The sequence below is a fragment of the Pongo pygmaeus genome, chromosome 19, assembly GCF_028885625.2.
Source record: "Pongo pygmaeus isolate AG05252 chromosome 19, NHGRI_mPonPyg2-v2.0_pri, whole genome shotgun sequence".
Taxonomy (NCBI): domain Eukaryota; kingdom Metazoa; phylum Chordata; class Mammalia; order Primates; family Hominidae; genus Pongo; species Pongo pygmaeus.
In genome coordinates, this window is record NC_072392.2 from 5,120,312 (window position 1) to 5,133,705 (window position 13,394).

Genomic DNA, 13,394 nt, shown 5'->3' on the forward strand with positions numbered 1-13,394 from the left:
TTTATGATTTCTCCTCTCCTGCCATGAGTGCAGGGTCTGTACCTGGCTGTATCTCCAGCATCTATCACGACTAAAAAGCCAAACGTATTTGCTTAATGGATAGTATACTGGCCTCTACATCAGAAGACCGGAGTCCAGGCCGAGTACTTTCGGAAACAGTTCTTCATACTTTATTACCTCGTTTAAACTTTTCTTAGCCGTTATATCGATAAAAATTCCAAGAGGTGAAGTGACTCTCCCAAGGTCGCAAAGCTAGAAGAGGTAGAGGCTGGAACTGCACCCCGCCATCCGTCCTCCTCTCTTTATTCTTTTTTTTTTTTTTTCCCCACTGTGCTGGGGTGGAGAACCCGGACCGGCCCCTTCGAGAGGCCAGGCCTCTACTGCAGCCCCTCTTCTCCAGCTGCGCTTCGCACTCAGCCTCCTTCTGCCGCTGGGTCAGGCGCCCAGCTTGGCCCGGACCCTCCCCTCCCGCGGCGCTCCCTCCGCGCTCCCGAGGCCCCGCCCCTCCCCTCCGGCCAACGTCACGTGCCGCCTCATCCCCCTGCGCCTGCGCACTGCTTATTTCCCGCTGTCAGGATGAGGAGGCGGAGGTCGGCGGTCGGGTCCGTCTCTGCCCGCGGCTGTGGCGGCGCCGGCGGCTCCAGCCTTAGCGGTTCCTCCCTGGGCGGCGGCGGCGGCGGCTCGGTCGACGCCTCCTCCGCCAGCTGAGCCCGCGGGAGCCCGGGACGCCGCTTCCCCGCCCATCCCCGCTCCCCGAGGCCGGCCGCCTGGTCATGGCGCAGCCGGGCCCGGTTTCCCAGCCTGACGGTGAGGCGCCCACCATGGCAGGCGCGACGGGCGCGGCCTGCCCGGCGTCGGCGTCGCGAGAGGATTTCGGGGCGGGCAGGCGGCGGGAAGGGCGCGCGCAGGCCCCGGGGGTGACCCCGCCGGGCGGAGGCGGGGGCGCGCGGGCTGCGGCGCGCGAGGGCAGCGCGGGCGCCCCGGCGGCCGTCGCTGGGGAGGGGGCGGGAGGCGCGGGTGCAGCGCTTGCGGGAGGACAGAGGGAAGGGCGTGGGGAGGCTGCTGGGTAGCGTGGGGTAGTGTGGGGAGGGAGCGGTTCTGGGTAGCGGGGGACTGGCACGTGGGTTCTGCCCGTGGGGGAGGATGGAAATCGGGAACATGTGCTATATTCGTTAAAGAAAAACAATCTTAGCTTAGGTAGTGTACCCTTCCTGCCGCCCCAATCCTTGCTATAGAGCTCTTTGCACCCAGTTATGTGACCTGAAAGTAGTTGTGTACAGTAACTGGATTTAGTAGCATTCCCTGAATGGCAGTGTGGCTTAATGGTAAGTGTTGGGGCCTGGGAATCTAGAGGACCTGTATTCTTAACCAGCAAGCTCTGGGCTCATTTCTTAGCCTCGTTGAGCCTCAGAATTCTCACCCACGAGTTAACCAGGAGGTTAATTCATGCCTTTATATTTTATCTATAAAAATAGCAACACGAATGTGTATATAAAATAATAGTAGTATGGAGGTATTAGGAATAATGAGAATAGTGTTTGAGAATGCTGAGGCCTACTTGCACTACTTGAAGATGTTTGCTTGTGGAACTAAAAAAAAAAAAAAAAGTGAAGTCGAAGAAATGTGTCGTTTATATTCTTGGAAGGAAAAAAGGGCCCCATGCTAAATAATCAAAGTTGGTTGTCAGAGCCCTTCGTGACCTTCTGGGAAATTGGACTAAGCTGTGCTTCACAGATTGACTACATGGTTCCAGGTTTTACCACCTAGAATTGATGTTTGGAAATAGTGTGCTTGGGCTTTTCCAAGATCCCACTGTATCTAGTTGTGAAAGTTCTTTCTGGTGTATTTCTATAATCAGCGTGTGTGCTTAGCATCTTTAAGTGTGAGTAGAGTAGAATGTTGGGAAAAGGGGCTTGGTATGGAGTAGGTACTTTAAAACTTGGCTTTCCTTGGGGTTGTCTCAAAATAACCTTTCATGAAACCCTTACTCTTTATTCTTGCCTTTGGGGAACTTGAAACCGTGTTATCAGATTTTAAGGTTCTGGCTGCTCTCTGGGAAATGTGCTTCAGAGCCTGTTAGCCTGTAGTTTTGGGTGTTAGTTGCCCAAGGGGAGATGTCCAGTAAGCACTTAGACTTTTATAAGAAACTGCTTTGCTGTTTCTGTTCCAGGAGAAGGGAAGGGAAGCATTTTTGGTGGGCTGTCAGAGAGAGGAAACTGGAATGTCCTCAGGCTGCATTTTAATGATCACCTTTTGCATTTGGTGTCAGGCAAGAAAACTTTGTTCTTCCACAATCCCTCTTTGTTACTGCACACAGAGGCAAGATACAGAGAGCTTGTGGTTCTGATCAGGAGTGGTAGGTATGCATAGCTGGCTGCTGCCTTCTCTTGAGTTGCATGGAAAGAGACGTCTAGGGCAGCTCAGGTGACATGACCGTCTGGAATCAAAATTCCCTGCCTCTTTCAAGATATGAAATGGTCTTCCTTGTAAATAGGCAGAAGTGACTAAGCACTTGAAAGAGGCTAGGGAAAACTAGCTTTAGGAAATCTTGTATTCTTGCTATTTTAGTTCAGGTTTCTTTCCTATTTTTCAAATCTTGTGACTCTAGGATGAGATTTAGTTTGCATAGATTGCAATTTTTATTTTAAATTAATGTAGGTAGCCATGGCTACTTTTTACAGTAGGAGAGAGATAATTTGGTACGTTTGAGTGCCTTGTGTCAGTGCCTTGGAAGTTCATCTTGGGGATTTTAATTTTTTTTTTTCTTTGAGACAGTATCTTACTCTGTTGCCCAGGCTGGAGAGCAGTGGCGCGATCTTGGCTCACTGCAGCCTCGACCTCCTGGGGTCAAAGCAATCCTGCCACCTCAGCCTCCCAAGTAGCTGTGACTACAGGTGCATGCCACCATTCCCAGCTAATTTTTGTATTTTTGTAGATATGGCGTTTTGCCATGTTGCCCAGGCTGGTCTCAAACTCCTGAACTCAAGGGATCCACCTGCCTACACTTCCCAAAGTGGTAGGATTATAGGTGTGAGCCCGTGAGTCCGGCTTTTGGGGATTTAATTTGTGTCTTTAGCTGAACTCATGTAGACCATTTTAGCTTTAGGCACATTTGAATTTCCTAGTCCTGCTGATTTAAAAAAAAAAAAAAAAATCGCCAGAATTCTTTTGTGTCAAACTGGTGGTGAAAGATAACTGCTTAGTCTTTGACTTTATCTCATTTTATCCTGTTACAGAGGCGATTGTCTTTGATAACTTTTTTTTTTTTAAATATATTGTCTGTTTTTCATGGCCATATGGTAGATTAGGAAAATCGATTTGTGTGTAAATTGAAGGGATGAAATGTAATCGTTTTATTCATTTTAATTATTTTGTAAGTTAAAAAAAGTTTTGGGTTTTTGCTACTGCATCTTAGTTTACTTATTTGGAATACAGGTAATTTTAATAGTTAAAGAAATTTCAATTGATCTGTTTTCCCTTGAGACTTCAAAAATGTGAAAATTTTCAAATTTTAATATTTATTTTAATCTAAGTTCAACTATATCTTTGAAGCATTTGCTCTGGTTTTACTTCACTTTTTTTCTTTTTTTTTTCTTTTGTAGAGAGGGTCTCACTGTGTTGCCCAGTTTGGTCTTGAACCCCTGGGCTCAAGCGATTCTCCCATCTTGGCCTCTCAGTGTTGGGACTACAGGCATGAGCAACTGCACCCAGCCTACTTCATTATTTTTTATTCTTGCCATGTTGGCCCGGCTGGATGCCTGATTGTTTCCTGTTAGTTGCACAGACGTGCTACCTTTTACCGCTGAAGGACATGCTTTACATACATAAGTCTGCAACTTCCCTATCTCACTTAATAAATGTTAACTATCATATTATATACTCATGGTTATGTGGCCATGTAATGTTCTGTAAACACTATAGGCATTATCTTAGGAAATCTTCATAGCAATGAGGTGGGTACTACTGAAATATTACTGCTTCTGTTTTCTTGATGAGGAAACTGAAGCACAGAGAAGTTAAACGTGCCTGTGTTATACAGCTACTAAGTGGGGGAGCAGGATTCAAATCCATGCCATCTGGCTTATGTACTAGATCATGGACTACTTTCCAGGTCAGTGTTGTAGGCCTTCTTCATTCTTGTTAAAGACGATCTCATCATATGCATGTACCATGCGTGATTTATTGCCTATTTCCCTACTGTGGGGCAAGTAGATTGTTTCAATTTTTAATTATTTTATAAGCAGTGTTGTAATGGATGTCCTTGTGCATATTTTTTAGGGACTCTTTTACTTCTGTAAGACTAGTGAATTAAATAAAGGGCATGAGTTCTGAGTGGTTTCAATTTTAATACCTGTTGCTAGCTTACTCTCAAAGGCATCAATTTACATACTTGCCAACGATATATGGCAGGTGGATTTCCCCTGTAACCCTGCAAGCTCTGGATGATGTCATTTGTTTTAAGTTTGTGTCTTTTGATTAAAAAAAGTGATATTGTTCGGCTGGGCACGGTGGCTCATGCTTGTAATCCCAGCACTTTGGGAGGCCAAGGCGAATGGATCACAAGGTCAGGAGTTCAAGACCAGCCTGGCCAATATGGTGAAACCCCGTCTCTACTAAAAATACAAAAGTTAGCCGGGTGTGGTGGTGCGCACCTGTAGTCCCAGCTACTCAGGAGGCTGAGGCAGAAGAACCGCTTGAACCCGGGAGGTGGAGGTTGCAGTGAGCCGAGATTGTGCCACTGCACTCCAGCCTGGGGGACAGAGTGAAACTCTGTCTCAAAAAAAAAAAAAAAAAAAAAAAGTTGTATTGTTCAGTTAACAAGTATTTGTGTGCCTATTCTATGCCGAATCCTATGCTAGGATCTAGGAAATACAGTGATGAACAAAACCAGACCCAGTAGTGAATCATTCAGCCATTAATTAGATAATCCTATAGACACGTACAAAACTATTTATTCAACTAATATGAATGTATACTGTTGGTCAGGCACAATTCTAGGCATTTGGAATACATAAGTGGGCAATATAGATAATAAATAACCATGCCCTAGTGTGGGAGAAACGGATATTAAACAACAAACGTAAGCAAATGATATGGGTTGTTAGATGATAAGTGCAATGGAAAAAAGAAAACAGAGCAGGATAAAGGGAAGGGGGTGGGGCTGGTTTTAAATAGGCTGGTCAGGCAGCTTTATTGAGAAGATGACATTTGTGCAAAGACTTGAAGTAGATAGAGGAGTTAGCCTTGAGGATATCTGGTGGAAGGGTGTTCTGGGCAGGCATCAGTTTTTGCATATGCCTTGAGGGTAGAAGCATGTCTGGCATGTTTGAGGAATGGCGTGGAGGTCAGTGTGGCTGGAATGATGTTACGGGGCCTGGGGGAAGAGTGTAGTAGGATATGAGGTCAGAGAGGTAACGAGCTGGAGGCAGATCTTCTTGGGCCCTAGAAGTATTGCAAAGATTGGTTTTCACTATGGGGAACCATTGAAAAACTTTGAACAGAGGAATGATGTGATCTCACTTATGTTTTAAAAAAATCACTCTGGGCCAAAGTGCTGGAATTACAGGCGTGGTGGCTCACACCTAGAATTGTGCCTGACAAACAGTATACAGGCTCACGCCTGTAATCCCAGCACTTTCGGAGGCTGAGGCAGGTGGATCACCTGAGGTCAGGAGTTCCAGACCAGCCTGGCCAACATGGTGAAACCCAGTCTCTACTAAAAATACAAAAATTAGTCAGACATGGTGGCATGCATCTGTAATCCCAGCTACTTGGGAGGCTGAGGCAGGAGAATTGCTTGAACCCGGGAAGTGGAGGTTGCAGTGAGCCAAGATCGTGCCACTGCACTCCAGCCTGGGTGACAGAGCACGACTCCGTCTGGAGAAAAGAAAAAGAAAGAAAGCCAGGTGTGATGGCAGGCACCTGTAATCCCAGCTACTTGGGAGGCTGAGACACGAGAATCACTTGAACCCAGGAGGTGGAGATTGCAGTGAGCCGAGATCACACCATTGCACTCTGGCCTGGGTGATGAGTGAAACTCTCCACCCCCCCCCCCAAAAAAAAAATCCCAGTCTGTTACACAGTAGCTACACAGTAGCGCCACCGTGCTGCAGCCTGGGCAACAGAGCGAGACTCTGTCTCAAAAAAAAACAACAAACCCAAAACACTCTGACCGGGCGTGGTGTTGTCTCATACCTGTAATCTCAACACTTTGGGAGGCCTAGGTGGGTGGATTGCTTGGGCCCAGGAGTTTGAGACCAGCCTGGGCAATATGGCAAAACCGCATCTCTACAAAAAATTAGCCAGGTGTGATGGCCTGTGCCTCTAGTCCCTGCCACTTAGGAGGCTGAGGTGGGAGGATCACCTAAGCCTGGGAGGTCGAGGCTGCAGTGAGCTGTGATCTTGCTACTTCACTCCCACCTAGGTGACAGAGTAAGACCCTGTCTCAAAAAAAAAAAAATCACTCTGACTGCTGGATTGGCAGTGGAGTAATAGGGAGGTATGAATCCAGAAAAAAGATGTTGAAGCTTGGACCAGGATGGAGGTTATATTTTGAAGTATGGCCAACAGGATTTGCTGACAGATTGAACATGGGATGCAAAAGAAACTGAGTAGTCAAGGATTACTCAAAGGTGTTTGGCCTGAGCAACTAGATGGACACAATGCTATGAATGACTATAACTGACTTATTTGACCCATATACAGAGGTCAAGTAAAGGCTTTTGATGAAGTAGTCCTGGAGCCGAGATCTGATGGATGAGCAGGACTCCGGTTTTTGGAGGATGCAGAACGAGTAACATAACTGAAGAAAGGTCACTGTGCCTGGGTAGAGGAGTAGGTATGGGCTGGCCTGAGGGGTCTTTTTCCTTAGAGCTGTAGGGGAACCCACTGAGGGATTTTAAGCAGGTAGATGTTGTGTGGCTTTTTATTTTGTTTATTTTTTTTTTTTTGAGATGGAGTCTCGCTCTGTCGCCCAGGCTAGAGTGCAGTAGCACTATCTCGGCTCACTGGAACCTCTGCCTCCCAGGTTCAAGTGATTCTTCTGCCTCAGCCTCCCAAGTAGCTGGGATTACAGGCATGTGCCACCATGCTCGGCTAATTTTGTATTTTTAGTAGAGATGAGGTTTCGCCATGTTGGTCAGGCTGGTCTCTAACTCCTGACCTCAGGTGATGCATCCGCCTTGGCCTCCCAAAGTGCTGGGATTACAGGCTTGAGCCACTGCGCCTGGCCTGTTTTATTTCTTTTCTTTATTTTTTTGAGACCGAGTCTTCTTGTGTTGCCCAGGCTGGAGTGCAGTGGTGTGATCTCTGCTTACTGTAACCTCTGCCTCCCAGGTTCAGGCGATTCTCGTGCCTTAGCCCCTCAAGTAGCTGGGATTACAGGCGTGCACCACTACACCTGGCTTATTTTTTGTATATTTACTAGAGACAGGGTTTCACCATGTTGGCCAGGCTGGTCTTGATCTCCTGTTCTCAATTTATCTGCCCTCCTTGGCCTCCCAAAGTGCTGGGATTATAGGAGTGAGCCACTGTGCCTGGTTGAAGTGTGGCTTTTTAATTTGCACTTCCAGGATAGGAATTATATTAATTATGGCCTCTTTGTTTATTGGCTGGCTGGCTTGCTTCCTTCCTTCCTTCCATTCATTTTTTTCTTTCTTTCATTTTTTTCGTTTTTTGCTTGCCCTCCCTTCCTCCCTCCCTCCCTCCCTTTCTTCTTCTTCCTCCTTTTCTTTTCTACTTTGAGTTGCTGTTTCACGTCTTTCTTTTGTGGCTTGTCTGTTTATATCTGTTTCCCATTTTTCCATTGGGTTGTCCTTTTCTCAGTAATTTGGAGGAGCTCTTTGTAAATTATATTAGCCCTTTGGTATGTATTGCAAATTTTGGTCTCACAGTTTGTCATTTACCTCGTTTTAAAAATTTTTTGTTATGCAGAAAATTTTAATTTTTATGTAGATCTGACCTTTTTTTAAAAAAATTCGTGGTTTCTGGGTTTCTTATTTTGCTGAAGAAGACCTCCCCAACTCATGTTTATTTAAAGAGAAAAAAACTTACCATTTTCAACACTTGTCATTATTTTTTATATTTTGTAGTCTAATCTATTTGCAATTTATTTATTTTTAGACTAGAGAAGTTTAATGTAAAGAATTATTAACTAAACTGGAGATCACCCACTACGACAAAAGAAAGCCCTAAAGAATACAGGACTAGTAGACATAAGGAACAGTCTCGCTTCCAGGGCTGAGGCAGAGCACCCTTTATTTTTTTTTCTGAATAGATAGCTAGTTGTCTTAACGTTTATTCAATAGTTCATGTTTTTGTTTGTAAATTATAACTTGGTAAATCTCCCAACCTTTGAACTAGCAGAGATACTTAATCTGAAAAACAAAAGCCCTGCACTTACCCACAGTCTTTGTCGCTTTGATATCCCAACACAGTAGCCTGGAATTAGGTAATGGCCTTTAATTTTCATGTCTTACCTGGCTTTCTGTGGAGAGAATTGCTTTTGAATCTTAAGGGCTCTAATTTCTAAAATATCTCCATTTATCATATTCTAGGTTTTTATCCACTGAAGTTTGATGTTCTCTTCTTACGTAGTCATTAATTTGAATATTGTCTTTATAGAAGTATTTATTTATTTATTTATTTTGAGATAGAGTCTCACTCTGTCGCCCAGGCTGGAGTGCAGTGGCACAATCTCGGGCTCTCTGCAACCTGCGCCTCCCGGGTCCAAGCGATTCTCCTGCCTCAGCCTCCTGAGTAGCTGGGGTTACAGGCGCGTGCCACCACGCCCGGCTAATTTTTTGTTTCTTTTTTTAGTAGAGACGGGATTTCACCGTGTTAGCCAGGATGGTCTCGATCTCCTGACTTCGTGATCCTCCTCCCTCGGCCTCCCAAAGTGCTGGGATTACAGGCGTGAGCCACCGCGTCCAGCCTAGAAGTATTTAATAAATATTGTTTAATTTTGTGTGGTACAATTGTGCCAGGGAATGTGAGAGGGAGATATATAGAAAAGAATGATATGTAGTTCCTTTAAGAGTTTTATGACCTAGTAGAGGAATGGGCCTTAGGAACGTAGACTGAGAAGGTGCCCAGTGGGAAAGCAGGTACAGTTGGTGCTGTTGGATCACAGAGGAAGCTGTTACTCTAAGTAAAATTACAGAAAGTTTTCTTATCAGATAACTGAATCCATTCCAAGTGATAGTCTGAGTTCTCTTCCTTCTGGGGAGAAGGAACTTACCACCTCCTAGTTTTGACTAGTTTTAATGTTTTATTTATCTCCTTCCTACATATTTATTTCTGTTATCACATGACTTGAATCTACCTAACTTTCTTGAATTATTATTATTTTTTTTGAGATGGAGTCTCGCTCTGTCACCTAGGCTGGAGTGCAGTGGCGTGATCTTGGCTCACTGCAACCTCCGCCTCCTGGGCTCAAGTGATTCTCCTGCCTCAGCCCCACCAAGTAGCTGGGACTACAGGCACACGCTACTATGCCTGGCTAATTTTTTTTTTTGTATTTTTAATAGAGACGGGGTTTCACCATGCTGACCAGGTTGGTCTCAAACTCCTGACCTTGTGATCCGCCTGCCTTGGCCTCCCAAAGTGCTGGGATTACAGGTATAAGCCACTTTGCCTGGCCGAATTATTTTTAAAGTAGAGACAAGTTCTGGCTACACTGCCTAGGCTGGTCTTGAATTCCTGGGCCCATGTAATCCTCCTGCCTCAGCCTCCCAAAGTGTTGGGATTATAGGCGTGAGCCATCACACCCAGCTTAACATTCTTTTGATTCTCTTTCAGATTCTAGTTGTTAATGACCTTCAGTGGTACCTGATGTTTTCTAGATGTATATAACCTGTAGAAAGTAAATAAAAAGTCATATAACTGAAAGGAATCCTAGAGAGTAGTTATTTTCCCTCAATTTATGGATCAGGAAACTAAGGACTAAAGAGGTAGAAGTCACTTGCACTGTAGCAGAGCCAGTTCTAGAATGTAGGAGTAGAGTTGGGTCTGTTACCTCTCTTCTGGTAACTGCATTTTATGTAGAATGAACTTTCTCTAGAAGCCTCATTATGATGTTGCCTGATAATCATAGCATTGATGTAGCTTGATTATAGTCAGAACGTTTAAGACCTTTTTCTTTAGTATGTTAGTTCTTTAAACAAGTGTTTATTGCTTATGCCTATTGGTGATGGGCATTGTGTTAGGGCTATTGTAGCAAAATAGAAATGTACCTTTCTTATGTTCCAGAAAGGGATTTTGGCAAAAACAGCCCCAGAGACTATGATAGAGCCTGCAGCATGGCAAAAAAAAGAGAAATGTTCCTTTTCTTATGGGTCTTAAAAGTCTAGTGGTAAATACGGACATATACCATGAGGAGAGGGCAATTTGTCTGACTTATAATGGTATCCTCAGGACAGTACTTGTCATAGAATAAATATGGGTAATAGATATTGAAAGATGGATAACAATACGCAGTTGTTTAATGTTATAGTTCTTCCTCACTCATGATATTTTGATGACACATAGCAGAGACATCTTATTCAGAAAGTTAGTTAATGTAGGACTCTCCCTCCACTTCTCCCCCACTGCACCTCCAGTTATATTGGAGAAAGTGGCATTTGGATAAAGCCTTGAGAGTTGTATAGAATTTTTGACGAATGGAAGTGGTGCCTTGGAGACAGCGGTTGGAGGAGGGGGATAATCTTTGCAGGGTAGGGATGGAGAATGTGCAGTGTGAGGTGTGTGAATAACCTGGTATCCTGGGAGTGTGAGACCTGTTTAGAGACAGGTTTGAAAAAGGAGAGCCTGAATGGTGGAAAGCTTTGCTGCCAACCAATGAGTTTGGATTTTACTAGATGATGTGGCTGGAACTGTGTTTTGATAGAGTGATATTGTGAACCATACTGTGGTGTAGGAAGCTTGCTCTGAAGATTATACAGAAGATAGATAGACTGTGAGGCAGATGGTTGGTTAAGGAGATGGATTGGGCTATTGCTCTGGTCTAAGAGGGAGAGGATGGAGTTATAATGTAGGTCAATGGGAATGGAGAGAAGGAAATAATAGGTGTGAGAAATACTGTGGTAAAATAGCAACTTGATGAACATTTGATTTGGAATTTGGGCAGGAGAGAAATTGAAGATTCTGAGAATGTAGATGCTGTTTACCCATCTAGGCAACCAGTGGAAGGGCACATTTAATAGTAAAAAGTGACAGATTTGCTTATAGATATGTTGATCTGGAATACTGGTGGGGCAACCATGCAGAAATATCCAGTAGATAGCTGGAAATCTAGGCCTGGAGTCAGGGAAGACATCAGCGATGTAGATGTCAAATGCGTAGGAGTCATCAAGGATGAATACTGCTCAGGGAGAAAAGTATGGGCTCTTTGGAAGGACACAGATAAAATAATGGATTGGGAGAGGGAGGGGAAACCAGTGAACCCTATAAAAAAGGAGAGCTAGGATGATTAGTGTTAGAAGTCAGTATTGGAGAAAGTTTAAAGAGGGGGATGATCAACATTACTAAGTGCAGCAGAAAAGTCAGATGAAGGCAGAAGTGCTCACTGAAATCAGAAATGAAGTGGTCATCAGGACCTCTAAGAGAAGAGTTTCAATAAGGAAGGTGTAAATACGTAGAGGTAGCATATATAGACTAAATTTTGAAAGTATGGTAATACACATATAAGTGGGGCAGTCACTTGGGGGAGTAGTAGGATTGTGGGAAGGGGTGTATGTGTTTTAAGAATAGAGATTTAAATAATTGTAGATGATGAAGGACTGCCAGTGGAAAGGGAGAAACTGCCTAAAGATTTAAGATCGAGGAGATAATAGATGGGGCTGGGTCTGGGTCTCGGGAATTGAAAGCAGATGAAATAGAACAGGAGCATCTGAGTGTGAAGAGGGGCCACGGGGACTTCATTCTCCAAAATGGAGGGGAAAAAGGAAAGGATGAAAGGAAAAGGTAGAGAAAACTCTGAGGTAGAAGAGAGAAACTGACTAAATATATGAGGCCTTCATTCTTTTATCCATTTATTCAGCTATATATGATTTGAACATATATGTACTATGAACAAGGCAGACAAGATGCATGTATTCATGGAGGTTACAGTTTTAAGACCTTTATTTCGGTGAAGTAGATTATGTTGTTTATACCCTGTTCGGTTATCTTAACTAAAGAACACAGAAAGTAATTTGACTCTTTTCTCAGTTGTCCCAAAGGTGACATAACAAGTACCATTCTAGATGCAGAGGACAGCACTTTGGGAGGCCCAGGTGGGTGAATCACCTGAGGTCAGGAGTTCAAGATAGGCCTGGCCAACATGGTGAAAGCCTATCTCTACAAAAATATGATAATTAGTTGGGTGTGGTGGTGCATGCCTGTAGTCCCAGCTTCTCGGGAGGCTGAGGCAGGAGAATCACTTGAACCTGAGAGGCAGAGGTTGCAGTGAGCTGAGATCGCGCCACTGCACTCCAGCCTGGGTGACAGCCAGACCACGTCTAAAAAAAAAAAAAGGCAGAGGAGAGAAGTTAATACATTATATACGTTGAATGCCTTGGGCATTAGGGCTTACTTAATTCTTTCATGGACCCTGAGTTGAGAAAGGCTAGTAGACTATTAAGTACAGGATACGATTAGATCCTTATTGTGGGAAATTTGATGGGTTGAGGGGAGCAAACCATGATGTGGATTGTCATTCCTTTGTTAAGGATATCAGAAGTTGAGACAAAATATTTTTTTAACCATCAATCCCCAATTGATATCTACCTTCTCTAAACTCCTGCTCCATTTATTGTCTAAATAAACGGCTGCCCCCATCTACATATGATCTCCCGACTGTTCTTAGTTACTCAAGAGTGGAAATTTTCTAGCTGGGCATGGTGGTGCACAGCTGTAGTCCCAGCTACTTGAGAGGCCAAGACAGGAGGATTGCTTGAGCCCAGAAGTTCAAGGCTGTAGTGTGCAGTGGTCATGCCTGTGAATAGCCACTGCTTTCTAGTCTGGACAACATGATGAGACCTCTGGTTCTTAAGAAAAGCAGAATGTTTCTGAAAATAATCCTATCCTTCATTTTGTGAACCTAGTAGGGCTCTGTAGAGAGTAATGGAAGGACATTAGCAATTTACGTCTGGCTCTGCAAAAAATTGTCCTGCATTTATTCTTAAGAGATGGAAATCTACTGTCTTTAGAGCACCTCCACTTTTTGTAGTACCTGTAAGTATTAGAAAATTCTTAATTTTGGGGGCCCAAATTATTTCCCTTTTACACTTTGGTTCTGACCTCTTAAGTGAATCAGAGTTAGGCTATTTTCTCTTGTACAGGAAAGGTCGTCAAATTTTTTTTTTTTTTTTTTTTTGAGATGGAGTCTCACTTTCGTTGCCCACGCTGGAGTGCAA

The 13,394-nt window shown here is 44.1% G+C and overlaps 1 protein-coding gene across 5 annotated transcripts in view; it reads left to right on the top strand.

The window, feature by feature from the left end:
* The first annotated feature begins 543 nt into the window (after nucleotides 1-543).
* Nucleotides 544-13,394, top strand: part of RABEP1 (rabaptin, RAB GTPase binding effector protein 1) — a 113,968-nt gene continuing 101,117 nt past the window's right edge. For 2 of the 5 annotated variants that reach the window (XM_054459450.2, XM_054459451.2), the window contains exon 1: nucleotides 544-807. In XM_054459450.2, coding sequence (XP_054315425.2) covers nucleotides 774-807 — 34 coding nt within the window. In that variant the 5' untranslated portion in view covers nucleotides 544-773. The remainder of the gene's footprint in view (nucleotides 808-13,394) is intronic. The other 3 variants (XM_063655792.1, XM_054459452.2, XM_063655793.1) reach the window with 2 other exon arrangements.